This window comes from Corvus cornix, chromosome 8 (genome assembly GCF_000738735.6).
Source record: "Corvus cornix cornix isolate S_Up_H32 chromosome 8, ASM73873v5, whole genome shotgun sequence".
Lineage (NCBI taxonomy): Eukaryota > Metazoa > Chordata > Aves > Passeriformes > Corvidae > Corvus > Corvus cornix.
Genome location: NC_046338.1, coordinates 17,536,661 through 17,559,782, shown reverse-complemented (window position 1 = coordinate 17,559,782; position 23,122 = coordinate 17,536,661). Strand labels below are relative to the sequence as shown.

At 40.5% G+C, this 23,122-nt stretch overlaps 1 protein-coding gene across 7 annotated transcripts in view; it reads right to left on the bottom strand.

The window, feature by feature from the left end:
- SLC44A3 (solute carrier family 44 member 3) overlaps positions 1-15,090 on the bottom strand; it is a 40,840-nt gene extending 25,750 nt beyond the window's left edge. For 3 of the 7 annotated variants that reach the window (XM_019291495.2, XM_019291496.2, XM_019291498.2), the window contains exons 1-9: positions 14,925-15,085; positions 14,107-14,214; positions 11,587-11,729; positions 11,004-11,140; positions 9,486-9,579; positions 7,950-8,119; positions 7,309-7,398; positions 6,559-6,683; positions 4,692-4,878 (exon numbers count right to left, since the gene is read on the bottom strand). In XM_019291495.2, the coding sequence (XP_019147040.1) occupies positions 4,692-4,878; positions 6,559-6,683; positions 7,309-7,398; positions 7,950-8,119; positions 9,486-9,579; positions 11,004-11,140; positions 11,587-11,729; positions 14,107-14,214; positions 14,925-14,993 (1,123 nt within the window). In that variant the 5' untranslated portion in view covers positions 14,994-15,085. Of the gene's footprint in view, positions 1-4,691; positions 4,879-6,558; positions 6,684-7,308; positions 7,399-7,949; positions 8,120-9,485; positions 9,580-11,003; positions 11,141-11,586; positions 11,730-13,556; positions 13,603-14,106; positions 14,215-14,420; positions 14,485-14,924 lie in introns of those variants that run through there. The other 4 variants (XM_019291497.3, XM_019291494.2, XM_039556317.1 and 1 more) reach the window with 4 other exon arrangements.
- Between the last annotated feature and the right edge of the window lie 8,032 nt (positions 15,091-23,122).

The window sequence follows — 23,122 nt, the reverse complement described above, 5'->3', positions numbered from 1 at the left end:
TGTGGACCTCACAGCTCCTGTGTGTTGGAAGGTTGAAAGACATGCTCTGTTGTGCCACATGGCCACATCAGTTCTGCTGTGAAATACTCACAAATTAGGAAACAATAAAACTCAATAACCCTAAGATATATCAGCTTTTCCAAAGAACAGCTGAATTCCGTTCTTAGCCAGCTAATGGTTCTTACTGGTGCCACTGCTTGTGCTACCTAAAGTCTCATGAAGTCTTGGCATTTCTCCTAGTTTTCTAGGTCTGGAATTCACTCAGTCTCTGCTGCTGTTACAGATTCTGAATTACCAAGGTACTTAGGCAGGTGCCTACCTTAAAATGCCTAAGTAGTCCCACTGATTTTAATAGGATTATCCATGTGTTTCAAATTAGTCATGTGCGTAAGTACCTTTCAAGTGCAGGCTATAGGTTTCTGTAGTTCCCAAGAAGTTAGATTTTTTTCTCACAGTTAACACTGACTTTTGGAGGAGATGTAAATAAGGTGCCTGCATGGTTGCATAATGATCAGGTGCACCACAGCTGAAGAGAGGATCAAGTGCTCCAGAACCGTTAAGATGCAGAGACACCATAAATATTATATAACTAGTGCAGATTCAAGGAAAATGTTAAGAGCAGGTGCAGCACAGCAGCAAGCCAATTTCATTTAAACCATCTCTCTGTATTAGACAAAAGACTAGTGTCTTTGCAAACATTTCATTTTTTCAGCTTTCTTGGTATACTTGCTTTTAAAATACAGCCTACACAGCCCCAGAAAATATATTTGCGAGACAAAAACATCAAAATTTCAAACCCAAGAAAATCACCACCTGTATTTTACAAGCTGAATCCTAGATAGTCAACTATTTGTCCGTGAAGAAAAGAAATTGCTCTGTAAGAAAAAGTGTATCTTTGGAGGTCTTCAGAGAAGTACTCTCAAGTGGTGCAAAAAGCCCCCAAACCTCAAAATAAAAAGAAATATCTTCCACTTACAGGACAATTGTAGGAAACTAAATAATACAAAGTGCATTATTAACCATACAGTTCTGTATGCATTTATCGTTACAGGATGTGTAAGTACGAGTCATCCTAGAACAGCAGAACAACCCCCAACTTATCTTATGGTGAGCTGCTTTAATAGCCAGCATTTCAGAGGACTCATATTTGGGTCGAAAATTTGAAGTACAACCTAACGGAATATTCTCATTACCAAATCTCGTTTACTGTTCATCATCCAAGTTTTGAATCACAGAACAAATCTGACATAGAGTAAGGGACTGGAAATCCAAACAGCTATCCAGCTAACGCGGACCCCCTGACACCCGTACAGCTCTCCTCAGCCTGAGGGCTGAATCAAACAATCCATTACTCCTTCCGCGGAACGCCGAGGGGCTGCGGCAGCCTTTGTTCCCGTGTTTCTCCGGGAGGAGTTGCCCACCCCGCGGCCATGAGCGGCCGGGCTGCCGTGAGGCACTCCCCGCGGGCTGCGGCGCCCCTGGCGGCGCTGCTGCGGGGGTCCGGGCCGGGCGCGGGGGCAGCGAGGGGCAGCGAGGGACAGCGAGGGACAGCGAGGGTCCGGCAGCGAGGGACAGCGAGGGTCCGGCAGCGAGGGCGCGAGGGGCAGCGAGGGGCAGCGAGGGACCGCGAGGGCAGCGAGGGTCCGGCAGCGAGGGACAGCGAGGGCAGCGAGGGCAGCGAGGGACAGCGAGGGGCAGCGAGGGTCCGGCAGCGAGGGACAGCGAGGGGCAGCGAGGGCAGCGAGGGACAGCGAGGGACAGCGAGGGTCGGCAGCGAGGGACAGCGAGGGGCAGCGAGGGGCAGCGAGGGGCAGCGAGGGGCGCGAGGGGCAGCGAGGGTCCGGCAGCGAGGGCAGCGAGGGGCAGCGAGGGACAGCGAGGGACAGCGAGGGTCCGACAGCGCGGCAGAAACTGCCGCCACCGACACAGCCGGGACAGACACAGAGCCGAACTCACCCAGCGGCACAAGCGGATACAGAGCGGCATCTTCCATCTGCATTCAGACTGCAGTGTTAACCGAGAAGTGATGTGGGTTATTTATCAAACGCACATGCTCTTCTAAACACGAACATGCTTCTAACAGGAAGATCTTATAAGGACTGACATCTACACTAAAAATATCCTGCCACAATACCTCCATCCGCACCTATGTTTTACTAGGTTGCTCATATAAGCAATTTATTGGAAATAACCTTCCCTTCTTATGCAAAATCTGAGAAAAGTCAATTCTTTTAAAACTGAAACTTTATCATCACTCTGCTGTGCAGCAAGCTTATGCTGCCCTCTGTACTATATTGTTTGCATCACTTGCTGGAAACATCAGCTAGGGAGAAGACAAAACCTAAAATACCTTTGAGTCAGGAGTTGTGTGCTGCACTATGAATGTAGCAGCAGGTCATAAACTGAATCCTACTCTCCAAGAAGGCAGAGGAAAAAGAAAAAAAGTTGAATGAAAATGCCTAGCAGGAAACAGAATATAACCGATGAAGGAGAATGGCACAACATGGAAAAAGCATAAAAAGCCTCTCAAAAGCAGTTTTCACTGGATTTTACTCCCCTGTGAATATATGTGGAATTTGCTTTTGGATATAATGTGCAAGTCACTATTTTCCTGCAAAGTCTGTAAAAGCATCCATTAAATACCCAAATAATTTCCCATCCTGCCCTTAAAATCAAGCTTCTTCTGTCACGTGAGATAAAATATTTCAACTCTTCTAATGACCGCTGCATTTCCAAAAGCTCTTGAATATAACAGACTCAGCTGGCATTTTCTAAACTTAGATATAACAAGGGCAAGCTTTACATCCTTATGTGTACATATTAAGTCAGCTGGATTTAACATCAAGGATGTAATATTTCCTCTCATAGTTCTTGTTAATTATACATTTAGAAAATCTGTGTGTTATAATTAATTTTATTGTCCTGTTACTAAATTTACTACAGTAAATGTTTATCTTAAATTGTATCTGATCCAAGCAGGTGCATGAAATGAACAGTTGGTTGATAGCTCAGAAGATGCTCCTTTCTATAAAGCCTGGTCTGAAGCAGTGATAAGGTATCCCACAAGGCCAGTTTCAGAATTACTGCTATCTGTCTGATCCATACATAGATGGTATAAAGATTTTGCAGAAAAGCTAACAACATCAGTATAGAGCTGTGTCCAGCAAACAATGCTGCTTCTGTATTGGGAAAATCTAACTCAAAGGAGTGTGGAGAAGGAATATCCATGACATCTAAAGCAAAGGGCATCAGCTTGACTATTTATTGAGGAACCATTCACAAAGAGACAGCAGGCGAGTCATTTGGCCACGCTAGGTCTGACGCTTTTGCAGGAGAAGCAGGTTATCAGCGGCTTCAAGGAGCCACTCCTGACAGACATGAGCTATTCAGAAAAAAGCAGCAGAAACAGACTTGCAAATCTGGATGACTGGCCAATGAAAGCTGGAGGGAAACAGATCCCAATCTAGCCTAAGCAATGGGTGTGATTCGCAATGCCAGCATGGACTCAGCTTCTTCTGTTAGAAGTGAATTTGGTCTTGTAAAGAGCCAGAATTAACTGAGATGGAAGCAGTTGTGAACTAAGAGGGGTGAGGTACCTGATCCATGGAGGTAGGGAATACAGCCAGCTTTGCCAAATGGGCTCAGCTATGGAAAGGCTGGAGGCTTTCCTGGCCTAGCAGCAAACTGTAAGTCTGTACTAAGGAGTTACTGCAGCCACTGTCTCAAGCGATGGTGGAAACCCAAAATAAAATGGTAACACACAAGCACTTGAAGAATAAGACTGCATTTGGTTTTCCACATAGAAATCACTGCCAAGTTTCAGAAAAGAGAAAACCCATAAACAAGGGTCTCCGTCCACATCAATTCTACATCCGTTTCAACCCAAAGGATAACAATTAGCTCCTAACAGTGGCCCTAGAAATTGAAAGTGAAAAAAATACCAGCCCCCAAATCATAATACTTTTCATGGACAGAGGCTGATGTCTACATGAAGAGTTATCCCCAGAGCTACATAGCATTTAGCTTCACTTCTTTGGGTGATGTTCCAGGGAAGGACAACCTCTCTCTCTTGGATGGCATGGTGCTGGGCCAAGGGACAGCATCCAAATTACCCTGGTTCAATCTGTGACAGATCTTACAGTTATATCCCTCAGTAATACCATTTCCATACTAAAAATCTGTTCTGCCAAATCTTTCATAGTGCTTGACTTTACACAGAGCACCTCCTCTACAACTGCATGAACCACTGGATTAATCCAAACACTGTTGCACTGGTCCAAGTGATAGCAATTGCCACTGAACTACTGCTCTGAAGCAATGTTCTGCCTTTGTGACAATTTAATATTGTTTAGTTAGAGGAGACAAACATTCTCATTTTGTAACAATTGCACTAAAAGCTGTCTCCTCCTTCCTGTTGCTTTCTTCATTTAAGGTCACCAAACATATACTGTACCCACCACAATCTATTAACAAATAAATGAGAAAGAACAAACTCAAGTCCACATATGGAAGCAAAAGGGAAATGTAGAAGACTCCAACAAGTGGGAAATAAAATAAAGGGAACAAGTAACTCTGCCACGTAACAATGCTAGCCCACATTTTATACACCAACACCAAGAGGTCCCACATGTAAGAAGAGAACTTAGGAAATGGATAGGATTCAGTCAAAAACATGAAAATCATTTACTTACCTGCAGTTCCTAAGCTAAGTAATACAGCAACCCAAAATACCCAGAACACAGTGAGAATCAGAAAGGTCCAGAGTGGTTGGAACAGGAGGAAAGGAATTCTGCCAATGATTTTATCAACAATTCGAAAGAGCTGTACTGCAAACTGAAGCCTCTTTCTTAGTACAAAGATAAGGGAGAGCAGAACAACCTGTTACAGGAAATAAAAAGACAAATTATTGGGGGTTTTACCTCAAGAAAATTATCAGAGTGGTCAAATGTGGGATCAGAGGATACAGACTTCACAAAGACATGACAGCAAAGCAATTTAGATAATCTTACTACACATTGGAAAATCCACCTGAGACACTCCCTATGTTCCCAAAGAGCCTGTGGATTAATATCTCGTTTTCTGCAATAATTGCTGCTGAATTTTTAAACAAAATAGGTTTTGTAAAACTTTAATTCTTCTAATGCAACAGTTTGTTTTGCTTTACAGCAAACGTAAATGTACATTAAACACTACACATTGCTTTCACATACCCTGCATGTCATGAACTTTTAAACTTTCTTTCTACTCAGGTCAGCTTGCCACTGTTCACTTTCACAATGGTAGGAGAACCAGTCCTTTCCTGTAGTCCACAACAAAACTAGTTTGAGAGCTATGTATGTATGGAAGCAAAGCAGACATAAAATGAAAACTTATCTAAATAAATTATTGTCTTCCCAAAGTAAGAAACCAACCCTCCAATAACAAAACCCTGAGTCAAAAACCCCACAATAACCCCAGTTCTTTGTACGTGACAAGGAACTATGAACAGCAGTTAAAAGGGAGGTTGGAATATATAGAACAATAAATACAACCAGTGGCAGTTGCTTCACTAGTTTTTTTGCCTGCTCTAGAAAGAGGCTACCAGCTCTGAAGAGAAGCATAACCTGCAGCAGTGGATGTTCCCACAGTTCTGCAAACAACAGTCAGTTGTACTGGAACACACATGCATTCAAAGAAACTTTTTCTTACCTCTTTAGCATCAGCAGATGTAAAAAGGTCATGACTTATGGAGGATATAAAAAAATTATCTGTGACACATTAATATTTGTCACTGTAAACTGTCAGACTGTTCATATCTGGCAAATTCCATATAGATCTTACTCATCTCTAAGAAAACAGGACAATCACTTTGACAAATGTCTCATGAAGCACAAATTGACTGTACCCTCAAATTGAGCAGTGGCTCCTTTAACATTGCAACATCAGAGTGAAAAAATCACTTAAGAAGTTGCAAGCGGCACTCAGATTTTCTGTTGTAAAACAAGATCAGTGAGAGAAAACCAGAATTTGACCGCAGAACTTGAGGTCTAGACAATGCTGCCTGTGTTTCACTGCCCCTTTTATTGTCTAAAAGAGCTGCCACCCCTTTCTCCTACTGACAGGGCGGGATGAATCCACAGATCTCCTGTCCACACTCAGCCAAAACCCCTGTGTTTGTTCAACATGATTGTCCAGTGAGCTGATGCAGAACAAAATGGGGATGGAAAAAAATTCTTGCATTTTTACACCAACAACATTAACACTGTTTGCACAGGTTTGAAGTGTGGCAGGGCTGACAAACAAGTTTCACAATGAAGTTACAAAGTTATTTTTGTCATTTTGATGGGGGCCTAAAAATCTAGTTGGAACTAGATTTTTCGGAATCTTTAGGGTCCCTTCCAACCCAAACCATTCTATGATTTTATGATTATATTTAAATGCATGTAAGAAGATCTCAGATTTTATTCTCATTTTCCAATGTGAATAGAATTAGGAATTATTTTTACTGTTGCAGAACCACTGTAGTTCAAGTGTTCAAGTTACAGCCTCTGCCATTGCTTAGGGCAAAACATTACTTACAGTAACTATTGTTGAGAAGATGGCATATCCAAGTAGGAACTTTACGTTTTCCTTTTCTGTTTCCAGTTCAGTGCTGGGATCATTCCTATAGTCATAATGGAGCCACCAGAGAACACCTGAGATGACTGAGCAGACCAGAGCAGCATGAGGGTGGGCAGTACATGCTGTTGCTGGCAGGCTGATGCCTGCCTGGCCTCCCTCCCCAGTCTCCCGCCCTCCCCGCTAACCCACACGTGGCTCAGGAATACTGCCAATTAGCAAAGTGAGGCACTGAATCAGTGATCACAGAGAAAGTTCCAATAGTCAGACTGAGGTAAAACCACAGCAGAATGTTTGGATTTCTTGCAGTTATTCTAAGGCTCAGGCACGTAATTTTATTGTGGAGATACAAAGCTAAATTTAACGGAATGACAAGCTTTAGCCAGACACATTCCTATGGTTGTCCCTTTCTAAAGCAGGCAGTATAAGAGTTCACTAAACATTCTTTGAAACAGTAGCATTTTCATAACTGCATTCATCTGCCAAAAGAAATGTTTTTTCTAGGCATCTATAAAAACAATAAACATCATGCTCATCCTAACACTCAGCAGCTGAACAGCACAGCCAGACCTTGGCACCAAAAGGCAAGCAGGCCTCAGTTTGGAAATGACTATGGTAAGCTGAAGGTTACTGAGGATGGCCATGAAAAAAAGGATAACTGTTTGTTCAGCTGCTAATCCTTCAATTCAGTGAAACAGTAAATATACTTACACAACAAACCAAAAACAACCAGTGCAATCAGAGTATGGATGAGGAGGGTCTGAATGAATCTGAAGGCTAAAACCAGTATCAAAGAGAAGGCTGAAAAATACATGTAGTAAGTTTGAGTGTTACAACCTTTTGATTTTAAATATAAATTTAAGGCTCTTGTAAAATTTTGGCTTTTATTTTTAAACAGTAGTCTCAAAATCAACAGCATTTAGTAAAGTTGGCAACCTTCTTAACATGTAAAGCACCCAGTTACCTGTAACTTAAATAACAAGGAACTTATAGCTGATATATTTCACCACAGGAATTACTAGCTTTTAAAATAACACTTTATACAAGATTTAAGTTCAAGTGCTCATGCTGATGTCCTTTTTTTATCAACAATTTCTTACAGTCCCCTAAAATGAGGTATAGAACCATGTAATGAAACACAGAATCTGATAATTCAGAGGTCTGCATTTCACCAGTCTATTAAATGCCTCCTCATAAAACCTGACCACTCTTTCTTAAAAATAAAGAAAATATTAAAATATGCCCCGAGAATATGAAAAAAAATCCACTTTTGAAATAAACATATAGACTTATAAGAAACATTTTAACCTTTTAATTGAATATCATTATTCACTTTTTACTTATAACCTTACCTAGTGCAAGGACACTCAGTCCTATCACAGTATCTCTTCCTGCCAATATTCCACTCAGAATTCGGTGAAACACATCCATTTCATTAACCATACTTATTAAGACAGATGCATACTTGGAATAGCATTCAGGATTTTGTGGAACACATCGATTAAATAATGGAAAGGATTTACTGAAAGGTTAAAAACAAAAGCAGTAAAAAATATTAATTACTGGACAAACAGTTTAAAATCCACAGAGATCCATCCTGCCATTCTCCACAGAGAGCATTCTGTTATAAAGGGTAGTTTTATCTATCAACTGCAAAATAAACTCCTAATGGTGCCATGCCTGTTTCACTATACCAGAACAGATCCATTCAAGATCAGCCTGGGGAAAAAATTTAACAACTCTCTCATTAACTACTATCACCATCAGCACACAGCTCCTATTCCCATTCTAGTCAGGCTCTATCTGCTTTGCTCCCATGTGTTTATGTAAAAAAGAAGTTCATGCTAACATAGCTGTAACCTATGCTGTTGTAGATAATTCTAGATCACAAACAGTTTGCATTGTTTTTATGATATTTAAGCATTCTAAAAGCCACACCAAAACAATGTGTGCAAGGTACAATTAATGGCACCAAATATTTATACAAAATTATTTGGCACTCCCAGCCAAGCTTCTTGCATTTATTTATTGTCCCACTTTGGCAGTGCTGCACTACAACAGTCAAAGGCATATTCTTACCTGAAAAGGAGAGGTTTTGTCATCAACAGTTAAAAATTCCTCTAACTAGCTTTGCTTCTACTGTGAAATATTACTGTGCAAGATGAATAACTTTGCTAAGTTCCTTGAGAACCAGAAAAAAAGCCTAGAAAGTTGAGGAAATAAGTGAAACATGCCATAGTTTTTCATCAATTTACATGCTGTCCCTTGATCCACTGTATGTAACGTTTTTATGTGTCTCCTACTCTCTTCTGTTCACCTTGCTCTTCCATTTTCTCCTGTTCAGACCAGATGACTTAGCTCTGCAGAGAGATTCCAATTCTCTGCTGAATTTTCATGACATAGTGGAACTTAAAATTATGGGTTTAAGAATTTTGACTCACAAATGCCAGATTATAAAGACAGCAATATCCACAGATCCGTGCTTCAAGCCAGCTGGCTATAAAGTTATTCTGATGGAAATTTCTGGGCTCAGGGTAAGAAGCAAAGCCCCAGATAACATCCTTGGCATTGAGGGAGAGAGCAAAAGTCTGTGCAGGAGGGAAGTTGTTCCTCATATGGAGTGCTTTTTTCCTAATTTGGAGAGGGAAAACTCTCTAAAGGGTAGAAGAATGAAGGGAATGCAGTCCTTGTTTATTCTGTGGGACAGGACACTGGCATGTTCACAGTCACAAAAAAGAACTCTTAAGGATACGCGGACAAAAATAAATAAACAAAACAAAACCATCCTGACTGTGAACTATCAAGCCAAACACAAAATGTGAGGAAGTAACAATCCATAAGAAGCTGTTCAGACTCAGGGATATTACAAAATACCCAGTAATTCTTACCTTGGTGGAACTGGCAGTGTGGGACAGAGCTGAGCTGCCTTTGGATTTAGTGTGTAATTGGAAACATTCAGGTTGTAAATGCAAAGAAAAGAACCTAAAAGGTAAAAAAAGAAAAAAGTAACTGAAGATTAGTAAAAATTTGAGAGAAAAACACATTAAGAACTAAGTTTTGTTTGCACTTCTGGTTTGATCCCTTAGCAGGCCATTGTCATCCCTGATATTCCAGTGAGAATGCAAGTAACAAATTAGGTAGTTGAGTAAATCGAAGGCAAGCTCTGCAGAACCCTTTGCCTTCTCGATTTAACTACACTTATCTTCCAGGCAGGCACACTGTTTGTTCCACAGTGCCGTGCTTGGCCATTAATCCTTGCTCATAAGGATAAGAGAAAAATGTAAAACGGGGGAAGCCACAATAGAGCTAGGCCATCATGAGTTAGAAGAGAATATATATGTATGCAGAAACCTAACTTGCGCTGGGATGTTGGTGAAATATTACCAGGTACTCTGCTAATAATACTCTGCTCCATTATACAGCGCTTCTGGGAAAGAAAGTCTGGATACACCCAAGCCATTCAAAATGCAAGACTTCTCTCTGTTTTGACATAAACATGTAAGCAGCTGCAGCTGGAATTTGATACAATTATGTTTAGTTACACTGAAAATACTTGTATAATACCACAGGTTTTTACACCTTTCTGTACATACCAAATGATGTCAAACTACCTCGAAATTAAATGGAAACAAATATTGTCAATTTAAATAGCAATCCCTGCCAAGCAAAACATCAAAACAAAAAAAGAATGGGATACTGACCTCTAACAAAAATGGCCTTTAACATTCATATGGTCTGAAGTTTCTACAAACTCCATGAAATAAGGCTTAGGCTACAGATTATTTTATTTACATGTTGGACATGAATAAACTGGAGTCTCTTTCACACAACAGCTACTTCTGATAGCATTTTCATCTTGAACACCAGAATCAAATAAAATTTCTAGGTGTGTCCTGGTTTTGCTGGGAAGTGAGAGGCTGTGTGGTACTTAGGTGCAACAAAAATGGAATAGCAAAACTACAACAAAATGGAATACCAAACATTGGGATCTGATGTCTAGAGGGATAAAAACACTTGTGTCTTCCTGGAATTAGTAATTCCACCATAATTTTAATTAAATTTAAAGGAACCAATTGGACAAGTTTCTCAAACAGCATATGAACTCTGGTCACTTACTGGCACCCCTGCCAAACTTCACTAGTTCATTCTCAGAAGTCAGTTTTCTGCTACATAACCTCAGCACTGTGGAGGAATTGATCAACAACTTTCTAATTAGCATAAGAGAGCTAGAAACTATGGCTTTGAAATAAAGCAGAAACAAGACATTTTATTTTCCGTTACCATGAACTGTTCAGGAAATTAATGGTAAGGTATGACTCCCTAGTGTAAGAAACATAAAAAACAAAGTGGAAGCTGCTCAACTGTTCTACAGATACACTAAGATACTCATATTCCCTGTGGCACACCATTATTCCTTGCAAAACTCTGGAGATCTTCCAAAGAGTTGAGCTGCTCTTGTGGACAACTTGACACGCACAAGGAAAGTGAACTGATTCTGAGGCTTTGTATTTCCAGGCTGCATGAATTCAGAAAGAACACATACCTAGAAAGAAAAAAAGATCCTCTTCTCAAAAACAAGCTTTCTTGGTTTGCTGTAAGTTTTAATTCTGAACCTTCTTTCCATCTTTTTAAAGTGCTACAAAGCAAATGAAACTTTTTCAGAAGGAGTCAGTAGAATGACTGGGAACTGCAGCCTGCAACTTCCTTAAGTACAAAGATTTGCCATATAGAATGACTGCCTGTTTGGTTGAAGTCCCATTTAAGACCCTCTTTAAGAAGGCAGTTGCATAAAGCGTAACAATGCAGCACATTTTCAAATTCTGTTTTAACTTTTTAATTTCACTCCTCTTTTGCACTACTCCCACCTTTGCTGCCTTTCAATACAATGATGTATAGATACACAGATGTATATGACTGACAACTAGAAGATATGCATTTTACTAACTTCTCAAACATTTGATTTATTTAGACATTATCTGATGTACTTACTTTTTATTAGTCATGTCCAATCCAGAAAGATTTGCTCCTTCTACAGGAGTGTTCTTCCGACCACATATGTTCCCAAAGCTGTCATATCCAAGCACAAGTCTTTCTGCAGCACCAGCCACCACAGCATAGCCACTTATAAACATCTGTTAAAATATTTTTTTAATGTGAAAGCCTGCTACGATAGCTTTTTCTTCCCATTTAATAAATATTCCTTTTAAGTCATACATTTTTGTCTTGCAGTTGCAAACAGTTAAATCTAAAATTTACCCCCCTGCACAAGGCCAGAGCAAGTCATATGGATAAGTTTAGCCCTATTGCTTCCTTAGAGCTTTCCTTCATCTATTGTTGAAAGTATAAAAAATAAGCAGAATAACACAGGAGAAGAAAGATAGAGGTCCTGATTAAAATAAAAGCATTAGTAAGATGCTGAACACTGTCCCTAGCGAAGTTCATGTGTGTCACTAGGCAAGATCACTCAAATGGTGATTTTTCATGTACTCACTGCATCTCATTTTACAGGGTGACCTTCAAGACTCACCTGGGCAATAGATCTGCTGCCATAATGGGTCTTTGAAGCTGCTAGTGAATTTAATCAGAGGTATTTTTAAACACCAAGTATAATTAATATGAAGATTACCTGAAATTTCGGAAGGAGCACTCCTTAACACATGTGAAAAACCTGGAGAAAGCTACACCGCACACTTAGGTGACACTGCCCTGACCTTTTAGTTGTTCTGCTGTCAGATCAAAGTTCCAGTAGATCATCTTCCTGTAAACCACAGAGGCTGCTAACTACCTCTGCTGGCCAAGTAGCAGCAATCCTTAGTCAAAATAAAACACCTTGTCAAGGAATGCAGCTTAAACCCTCCTGTACCTCGTGAGAGCCAAAATAACCCTTGGAAAGTACCTTTGCAAGTGCCAAGAAGCAGCAATTCTTCTCTGAAACTGGTGAAGTCCTGAGTACTACTTTACCCAAAGGCTTGTCTCCACAGCACTCCAGCTATTGAAGAACTCAGTGACCCAATCTTCTCCTCTTTCCCATGAGGTGCAAGTCCCATTTCACATCCACCAAGGACAATCACTAGGTTCTGTGGCTATGTGCCAGCTGCTGGCAGCAGCAAAATTTCTCAGTCCCACATTAACCACTACTACTTTGAATGGATATGGCTGAATATTGGCTGTGCTCGAGACAGATTGCACATGTCAGATCCAGCACAACTGCTTTCTTACTTAAGCTTTAGAGCCTTTATTTGTTTTTCTACTTTTAATGCTTGTGACTAAAGATTGGATCTGGGCAAAAACACGTCTCAATACACAAATGTGTACATACGTGCTTCTTTAGTCCTCATTTTTGCTTATAATAGACTCTTATTTTGCAGTCTTAACCAGTTCAGTAATTTTTAAAAATTATGATGGCATGTTAATGCTGTCTCAATATGGACATCTTTGTAAAGACTCCTCAATTCAAGCTGACATACTACTTGTGGATGTGATTTGCTACAATAACAAAATATTTCCAGATCCAGTTTGTTTACAGAACAAGTATTTGTTAATAATTAAAATGGTCTCAGAAGGCAAGAAATGAGCTGGAACTATAACTCAAATGAAACAGGCTTTCAGAAAAATTCTGGCATTCTTTCTAAAGGTGGGTATTACAGGTCCACTGTGTAGGTGGTTCTTTTTGTTTTAAGCGCAGAATCCTGGATACAAGCCATAAATATTGTTAAGTAACAGAGTAATAGCTGCAGGGGTATATCTATATATGGCTGTGATACCCATTTCCACAGAGCTATTAATGTGATTTCAATTTTTTTCACTATGTGAACAAATTAGAGTTACTACATTTTCTTGAATGTTTTAAAAATAAGATCAAACACAAGAAAACTGATACATGTATGCAAAAAGCTATTTCACAGAAACTGAGCAATAAAAACAGTGAGAGAAACCAAACAAAAATCCTAAATCCTTACCATTTGACAGGTTTCATTTGTGGCATTCCCTCCACTGATCAAAGCACTAAACATTAGACAGCAGGTAAAAAACAAAAGTTCACCATACATTCATGCAGTATTCAAAATCTGTAGGTAATATTCTGCATTAGCTTCCATTTAAAAAGTTACTATGCATGGAATTAAAAAGTGTATTTATGGGAATCCTGAGTAGACACAGACATATCATAAAAAACCCTATCCACACTTCAGAAAGACAAAGCCTGTTCCCAAAAGCTTGCACACTGTTGTAAGCACGGGGCAGATAGTGACTTAATGTAGCATCAGATGGACACACGTTGCAAGATATTAAAGCCACAATGAGTAAGTAGAATAAAGAGCCCAGTCCGAGCCAGGACTGATTTACAAAAAAGCGAATTCTAAATAACCCAGCCCTTTGTATACATGGTATCTGAAGCACGCGGGCAGAACTCAGAAGTGCGACAGACATACACACGTCCCTGGGCAATCCCACTAACACTGGATCTGATTTTTCCTTCCAGGAAAAAACCAACCAAACAAGCGTGCTTACCAAGCCAGCCCAGAAAAGACAGAAGAAGAGCAGCCAGAGAGTGTCTGTGCACTTTCTGTAAGCGACTGGTCTCCATTCCTGTAGTTCAGAAATACTATCTCCAGAGTCCTAAACAGAAAACAACAGAATAAACTTCCTGTGAAATTAAATCAAGTTCCAAACTGCGGAGATTTCAGTAAGCGCGTAACTTGGCACTCTCAATGCCGAACACCTGGCAGCTCTCTGCCGCAGCGAGGTGCGCTGCTCCCCCGCACGCCCCGCTCTCTCTGCCCGCCCCCGCCGGTGTCCCGGGCACGCTCCGGCCCGGAGCTCACCTGCCGCCGGCCCCCGTTCCGCTCCATGGCCGCGCTCGCCGGGCCGGGCCGGGCCGGGCCGTGCTCCGCGGGGGCGGCGGGCGGGACCGGGGCGCAGCCGACTCGGCGGGGCGACGCTGCCGGGGCTCGGCTCCAGGGCCGCGGGGCCGGGCCGGGCGGAGCGCCCCGGCCGGGCGGTGGCACCGCCAGCAGCTCCGCCCGCCGCGGCGGCCGGGCCGTGCCCCGGAGCGCCGGGGCAGCTGCGCCGGCGGCAGGGAGCGGCAGTGCTGCCCCGGGGCGCTTCACTCCCGCAGCCCGGCTCCCGGGAGAGGCGCTCGGGGCCCGCAGCGCTCGGGGCCGGCCCTCGCCCCGCGCTCTCGGGGCCGCCGGCAGCTCCTCCACAGCCTCAGGTTTATACAGGGCCCCCGGCCAGGGTGGCAGGTTTATGTTTCACCCTTCATGAGCTTATATCTGGGAGTAACTGAAGGTTTGTTACTGCCAGCACAAAATGGGGGCTGTTCCTACCTGTAAAGCCCTTTGATGCTGATAGCCGTTTGGCTGTTCTGGCTGCATTATCAATACACAGTCAGTCATAGGTCCTTTTCAGCTTCTCTTTGGTTGTTGTTTGTACAGTTACATCACGCTGACGTGCTGTTTTAGGCGATACATACCTCTCGTCTAGGTTCATAGGAATTTTGCATGCAGGAATAGCCTGCAATAACAGGAATAACACTAAATTAGGTCAATCCTTGTAACTCAGATGACCAAGGAATGCAGGAATTATCAGCCACTTTTAATAACATGTTTTCTCTGTGCTGTCCCTGTTGCCTTTTTAATTTTATGTTCACTAAATTCAGCTCAATAATTTAGAGAAAATTACAAATTGAAAGAATATTAAAAGAATGGTTTTGTTCTCTTCCTGACAGTCAGTGGAACAAATAAATGTCGTCTTTAAGAAGTAACACAACATCTGCAACTGCAATAAAATTTAATTAAATGAAAGGTGTTTTGCAAAACTGTTTAAGAATCGGTCCATCCTGTATAGGAGACACAGCACTAGGCTAGCCTTGTCTAGAGAAGAAAAGCAAAACAAACCCAACATATTCCAGTTCTCTGGAGAAAGTGCAGCATAAAGCCTTGGTGACAAACGTAGGTAAATAGGTAATATCAGAAACAGATTTTTAAAAAAAGGAATTCATCTCTGCCCCAGAGCATTTCAGAGTCCTTCTAAGCTGACTGGAAATAACTACATTTTTCCAAAAGTTTAAGTTATACAATATCTCCAAAATTAACATTCTTACTGTTTTGACAGAACTTGGTACAATTCTGATTTAAATTCACACACACACACACACACACACACATACACACCTTCCCAAGAAGAGGTTCTGAAGAAACACAGCAAGAAAGATTTCTAAAAACTCTATGTCTTACAAAGGATTTATTAAACTGTTTAGTTCCCACCCAGCTCATAGTTCTTGTCTTTATCAGCATTCTGTCTTTTAATGCTCATTATCCATCAATTCTTTGGGAGTTTTCATAATCTGGGTGAAAATTAGAATAAAATTCTAAAACTGAAAGGGTAGTTTTTTGCTTATAAAACCTTAACAGAGAAAATAGCTTTTCCTTCACTTTGTGCTATTGCGCTTTAAAAATATGTGGAAAAAGCCATTTTGCCTTGAAATACAAATGTGAAATTTCACATGAAACATAACCTTTTTTTTATAAGAGAAGTTCAATTCTTTTATTATATTAAGAAAAATAACCAAAATTATTAATAACCTTTAACCTAGACACAAAGAGTTTTCTGAGACAGAATCATTATCTGATTAAGAAAAATCATCTTGAACAACAATACCAGTGATGAAGGCCTATATTAGAATCTGATGACTTGCTGTCACCACATGCTAATATTTTGCTGTTGATCTGGCACTTTTTGAATGATCCTCCTTAAGATTTGTGTTACATTCTTACTGTGAACAGAGGAAAACAGCAAGTGGAACAAATGTTTTTTAATAAAATCCAGAATCCAAGTAACCAAAGTTCATGTAAAAACACTGAAATCAGCAGTAGAGGCCTGCTTGTACTGAGCAGTATCAATCATAATTATTTCATTTCTTCAGCAAGCCTAGCAGAAATTATCTTAGAAATACTAGAAAATAACTCAAGATTAGAATAGGATTTTTTTAAAAGAAATTTAAATGAAATATTTTAACTGTAGTACTTTTTTCCCCTGAATTTCAAACATGATCAAATAAAACATTTATTCTACTTAGTAGCAGCTGAGTACTTTTATCATGTGTCAGTAGGTGGGGCTCGGTTCCCAGTTTCGAGCTCCAGCTCAGCACTTGGGATGAATGCACAGAGCCTCAGACCATGGTGAGCCAGTATTCACAAACGAGGATCCACATGCTACAGCTGAAGAAAATACCAGGAAGCAAGGCTGAGATCGGACCAAAGGATTTAAACATCCACATCCAAAGTGCAATACCAAAAACTCTCGCTTGTTATTTGTCCAATCCTGCCCAAAATTGCCCAAAAGATCGAGTTTGAATTTTCTGTCCTACCGCTTTGAGAGGATAGAGCCTGGTTCTGCAGCTGAGTCATTCGACCATTCGGTGAGGAGCAGGGAATTTTAGAAGTGACATTTTGTAGTGTTGAAATAGAAATGAGATGAAAATGAATTCTGGAAAAAGAGTATTATTAGAGAACTTTTCCTTTTATGTGAGCACTAATGACTTGGCCAGAGAGGTGTCCACTGGCTTGTGCTCTCTCTCTGGTGAGAAGCCCATATTGGAGCCTTTGGTTTCAGTCCCCTGGTCTACATGCACAAGATGCCAACTTTATAATACAAATATCTTCATTTCAATCTTGTATCCAGCTACAGCCACTTCCATGGGAGATTAGTATGATGAGGCTCCACATTCACTTATAAATCTTCGCTGATCTTTCAAGTACGTAATGTTTCTTGTAAAGGAAAAGAAAATATTTACAATCTTGGAGTACCCAGGAACTCACAGTGATTTATTTGTGTTTTAAGACATTAACCATTCAACCTGCTTGGTGTGTTGCAGTGGGGGAACCACAACAAGGGAGATTAACACTTACGCTTCCAAGACTAGTAGTTTTTAAAGGATGTTTTTCATGTTAACCATCTTCAGACATGTTTATCAGCATCAGCAAGAGAGATGAGCAGCAGTGTAACTTCATGGGCATTTTTCGACTCTTTGTTTTTCATGAAGTCACACAGAATATACAGAAAAAATCAAATAAGAAATTAAGCTTCCTGACTCCACGGCTCTCCAAGCTTCCTGACTCCAAGCTTTAATCAAAAAGTTCTTATTTCTTATGAGTGTAGTGTTTATTCACTGAGAATGAATCCTGGTGCTGTCTGCACTTAGGGCTCAACTTTCTTACCAAGAAACCTACCTGGTTAAAACTGGAGTAGGAATGTGGATTGGGAGAGGAAGATGCTAAATGAAAACATGACAGCTCCCTGCTAGACTGGTTAAGTGAGATGACTATCCCTATCTGTATCCCCTTCTGGGTAGGACAAGGAACAGACACCAATTACTTTAATAACAGGACACAGCAACTGAGAAACTCAACTCAAAAGCAAACATTTTCTGCCTAATTAGAGAAGGTGCAGCTGAGCATAATTTCCATCACTCTCAAATGGTCTTGCTTACATACAATAGCTTAGCAGGCAGGCTCTGTTCTCTGTATGTAGCTATGCTTCTTGGAATATCCTGAACTGTAACACCCAGAAACTGAACATAATGCCTCCTATTATGTTCAAGCTGCTAGTCAGGTTTGCATTCTAAGACCTGGTGTTTATGACCTCATCTCACTTGAACCATTGAGCCTGAAATTTCTTATGGCAGGCGCTGAAGAGTTTTGGAAAACATCAGCACAAATTATTTAGCCACTTTTAAGAATGAAATTAAAGAAGCAGACAATATGGTATCCCTTCTTGGATAGTAGTAAAGAAATTCTTACACATTATTTGGATCAGAGATTTTTAATGGACAAGGAGAAAGAAATGCTTTCTGCTTTTTCTCATATTTGAGAAACTTCATCCATATTTACCCAAACCACTTTGATAAATCACAGTGTATGCTCAGTCAACTTGACAAGCTTCATAGCTAAAGAATCTATAGACTGTGCCTGCATGGTGTACTGCAGACCTGACAGAGACAGTCTGGGCAACCCTGATATGTGCTTGTGACCTGCCACATACTTCCACTGTTTTGCCTTCACATCAGTGATTGTCCTGATGGAGAGCAGGCACAATGGACAAAGACTTGTCCTGAGATGAATGTAAAGAAAAAGGAGAAATGGATATTGCTGCTAAACAGATTCCTGGAGCTGATTAAGAATACCTTGGCTGATAAGGAAAGTAGAACCTAGCAGCTCTCTGAGGATTAGGGATTCAAAAAGGTGAGTATAATGAAAGCATTTAACCTAATGCTGTAAACAGTAGGCCATTATGCCTCTGTTGAGCTACAGTAACAGACTGAAAGCCAGGACTGGCTCAGCAAAGACATTAGAAACAGAAGGAAAATGTAAGTCTAGGACAGTAGGGGAATGGCAGCCAGAGAGAGGAGGTGGAGGGAGGACTGGCATGCAAGGGACAGCATGCAGGATTCGAGGGAAGGGTGGGGCTGGATGTGAATGAGACTGAAAGACAGGAGGAAATGGCTGAAAAAAGGAGAAGATTGAAAAAAGTAGGAACTTGAGAGCTAAGGGAGGCTAGAACTAGTATAGGGAGGCATAAAACTGACCAAGGAAGAAGAGGGCAGATTGTGAAAGCTGTATGGGCATAAACAAGCCTGCATAGCACAAGTCCTGAAGGTACATAAAAGATTAAGACCGTGGGGAATGATAAAGAAGATCTGGGTCTGCTACCACTCTCTTTCACAAGCAGTGTATCACCTTTCCTCTGCTGTCAGCAAATGTCCTCAGTGTTGACCTGAGCGTGCTCTGACAGACTTGGGCCTGGCTGACAACCTGCCAGTTTCTGATCAGCCTGCTAGTACTGTCACTGCTCCACTGGATCCACTGGCTGACGTCTGTCCTATGTATCTAAAGAATCCAATCCTTCTGATGACTTGAGTTAGTTTCTTTATGATGCTCCATGTTAGTTTTTCTGTTTGCACATCTAGAAAACCCCACCTCATCATACATTTACAGCTGGACTCTTTAAATGCTCTTTTATACATATAATGATGAAAATGCACAAAAGATAAAATAAGCAATATTTTTTTTCCTAGTAATTTGATGATTTTTGAGATGCCTACTTCTCAGCCTTCTCACTTGAATTTAACAAATTAATAACAAAATTAATTAACCAAATTCTTCTGGATATCTCCAATGCATTGAGAAGCTCTGTTTTTATTTCAGGATAATGATTATTGAGTAGCTTAGCCAGGGGTCTAGAAAAATGGAGTGTGTACATCTTACTGCCTCTATAGTTTTAGATTACTGCTGCAAACCACCATTCCTCCTGTGATTTACCAAACATATGAATCATTCAAGGAAAGAGTATAATACCACAAAGTTAATTTGTTCCACTTTCCACACAAGCATGCAGAGATCTGCATGAAGAGCCCTTTCATTCCCGTCAGTACACAAGCTGGAGCACAGCCTGACCCTAGGAAAGTGTTTGCTGAGTTGAACTTGATAATAAACTTTAGAGGTGACTCATTTCAAGGTTTTAGAACAGAGCAAGAGGATCAATGTTTCGGGATCATACGGTACATTACCTACCCAGCCAGACAAGACTACAGCTGTACCTTTGTGGGAAATCAGAATTACAATGTACTCAGGGTTCTGACTGGTAAATGGCATGGGTAGTATAAGATGAAAGATCTTGAGCTGGAACTATGTCTGTGCTTCAGGGCTGTTTATGTCCCTCTCTGGTCCAAAGGGCAGACGTGCCAGTACACCTGAGCATCTCAATACAGAGAACAGACAAGTAATATTGCTCTTCACAGCATCCTCTCAAAAAGCCAGGGAAGGGAACTGCTTGAGTTTCAGAGGAATTGAAAAGTGTAAGTTGTGGATTTGTAAGGTTGGGGAAGGATGGCTTGTTCTGTAAATAGTGTAAACAGGAGGAAGGATGGAAGACTTTCTTGAGAGAAGCAAAGAGAAGGGAATAACCTAGGATAAACCCAAATCAAGCGGGGTTGCAAAAGGAGTCAAGTTGGACCACATGAAATCTGGAGAAACATCTGCGACCTACAGAGTCGGGTCTAGTTCTGAATGAAAACAATGAGATGTTTTCATTAGCTGGGTGGAGACCACAGTATTGTGGTTTTTATCAACACTGAGATAAGCAGCATAATCATTACAAGGACTAGAGGGAAGTCTTTTCTGCCAGCACAAGATGCTTGTAAGGACAATTTACATTAATGGAATTGGCTACTGAGTGTTTGCCAGCGAAAAATAATCGTGTTGAATCCAAAGAGACAGCTTGGACTGTCGGCCTTTCAAAGTGCCGCGACTGCAGTAGGAGCGGCTGCCCCGTGCATTTCCCACTGGATGTCACTCTCGAGCAGTCCTGTCAGCCTGTGCTTTGCCACAACAGCGCGCTACGAGCTCCAGATGGCAAACCCAGGTAGAGAGCATTGCTTTCCTACAGGGTCTGCTAAAAGGCTTGAGTGCAATTTTGTTGTTGCTTTCAGTTTTGGACTTTCCAAGCACTGCTTTTCACTGGTTCTTCTAGCGGAAATGTCACCCTAATTTCATGGATTTATTGTGTCTAGATGTTTATTGTGCGGAGGTTTAACAGCATGCACAATTCTCTCTGTATTCATCAGCTGTCTTTTTAAAACAAAGTCTGCTAATATCTGGTGAGTCTTGGGCAGCAGCATATATTATTCTGCTTTTTCTTCCTAAAAATAACACCGGTTTTATATAGAGAAGGCATTAGACCATCTAGTTTATTCAAATGCAACAACAGCATAGGCAGGCAGCACAGAATCTACTCAAGTTAGTAGTCCATTTGTAGATTTCATTGTATTCTCTGCACAGTGTGGCCTATTACTGCAATTACTATACCTGAGAATAGTCATTATTTTAGTCAGGAGTTCCGGGAAAAGGGTCTTCATGGAAAATAATGTGTTTCTGCATAAATTTTGTACAGCTTGACAGTATCCAAAGTTCCACTGCAATGCATGTTAAAAAGACTTAAAGATACGGCATCTTTATTGCTTGAAAAGGGAATACTGAACACCCTGCTTTGCTCAGCCTGTTAAGAGCAGAAGGAAAGGTGACTAGCTATTTGCTTAGTGCCAATAGGCTCCCTTGTCAAAGAATCATCAATCTGCTCTCCAAACACTGATGTCTGAATGGCCCTTTTATAAAATCTGCATGTGGCCAGTCATGTTGAGTCAGATAATGGCCCACGGATGTCTGTTATTTATCTGACCCACTCTTTATACTACCTTTGGTTTACCTTCATTTTTTTCCAGAGACTTCTCATAAATTATCTGATCAATTTATGTTTCACCTTAATTAGTCATGAGAAGAAAATCAACAAGAAAATCAACTTGGAACCAGCAGTCACCGGTGGTGTTATAGAGTACGAGACGGCACGACTTACGTAAACAGTTTATTCATCTTCATTAAACTTACATTGAATCAGCACTCTCTCAGATGAGTAGCTCTAACTCATAGAATTTCTGTATCCATTCTTATAAACACAGCTCTTTATAGGGTAAGAGTGCAATAGCTGAAATATTTGCTAAGAACAGTGGTTTGGTCTGCAAAACCTAATTAAATGTGAAATAGCTAGAGAATTCTATTAAGAATTCCTGGAATCTAATACTATGAACAACTTTTTTTAGAGAGAGGAATCCTGAAATCTAAAGTCTTTTCCATGATAGTTAATTTTTTCTCATTATCCAAAAATATATAGAATATTGTTACATGTTATATATCGAACTTTCTTATAAAATTTTATCCTGCATATATCCATGAAGTTCAGCTAGGCAGAACAGCTAGATTCTAAAATCAGAAGCATGCACGTCATTGGCCAGCCCTACTCTGCTTTCATCCATTTGCCTGCTGGTAATTCCAGTATCAATATATAGTTTCATACAAAATATAATTACTTTGTGTCAATGTTTCCATCGATCACTTAAAGTGAAAGAAGAAATAGTTTTCCTATAATAGCAGTAAGATCAATATTAACTAATTTTGTAGTATTGTCACTAAAGTTAATTTTCTTCCATTACTAAAATTAAAGAACTGCATTTTTCTGAGACTTCAAGTAAGAATTCTGCTTCTGCAGCAACAACTCATCACTCTGTCCATAATGCTTGTTATAAGCAATCTTATTGTGTAAAATGTTATTGTGTTAGGTAAATTGAGATACAGTCTTACACTGAGACCTATGTAAAGCAAAATGTATATAAATGTCTAGATACTGTTGCAGTTTTGATTTATTTTTATCTTTGCACATAAACCAAGGACTGTTATTCATCTGCTGTGATTAAACCACAGAAAAACACTATTCCTACTCTGTCACATTATGGGTAAAGTCATGGGATAGCTACTGTACTTCGATAGCATTCATGCAGCAAAAAAGAGTTAGCATGCTACTAGCTGTTCACAACAAGCTACATTTGTCCTAGTAACTGCATGTCATTACAGTGGAGAAAACTATGAGGCAATGTATGATACAAAAACACTCAATGGAAGGTAAAAATATCTTCTTT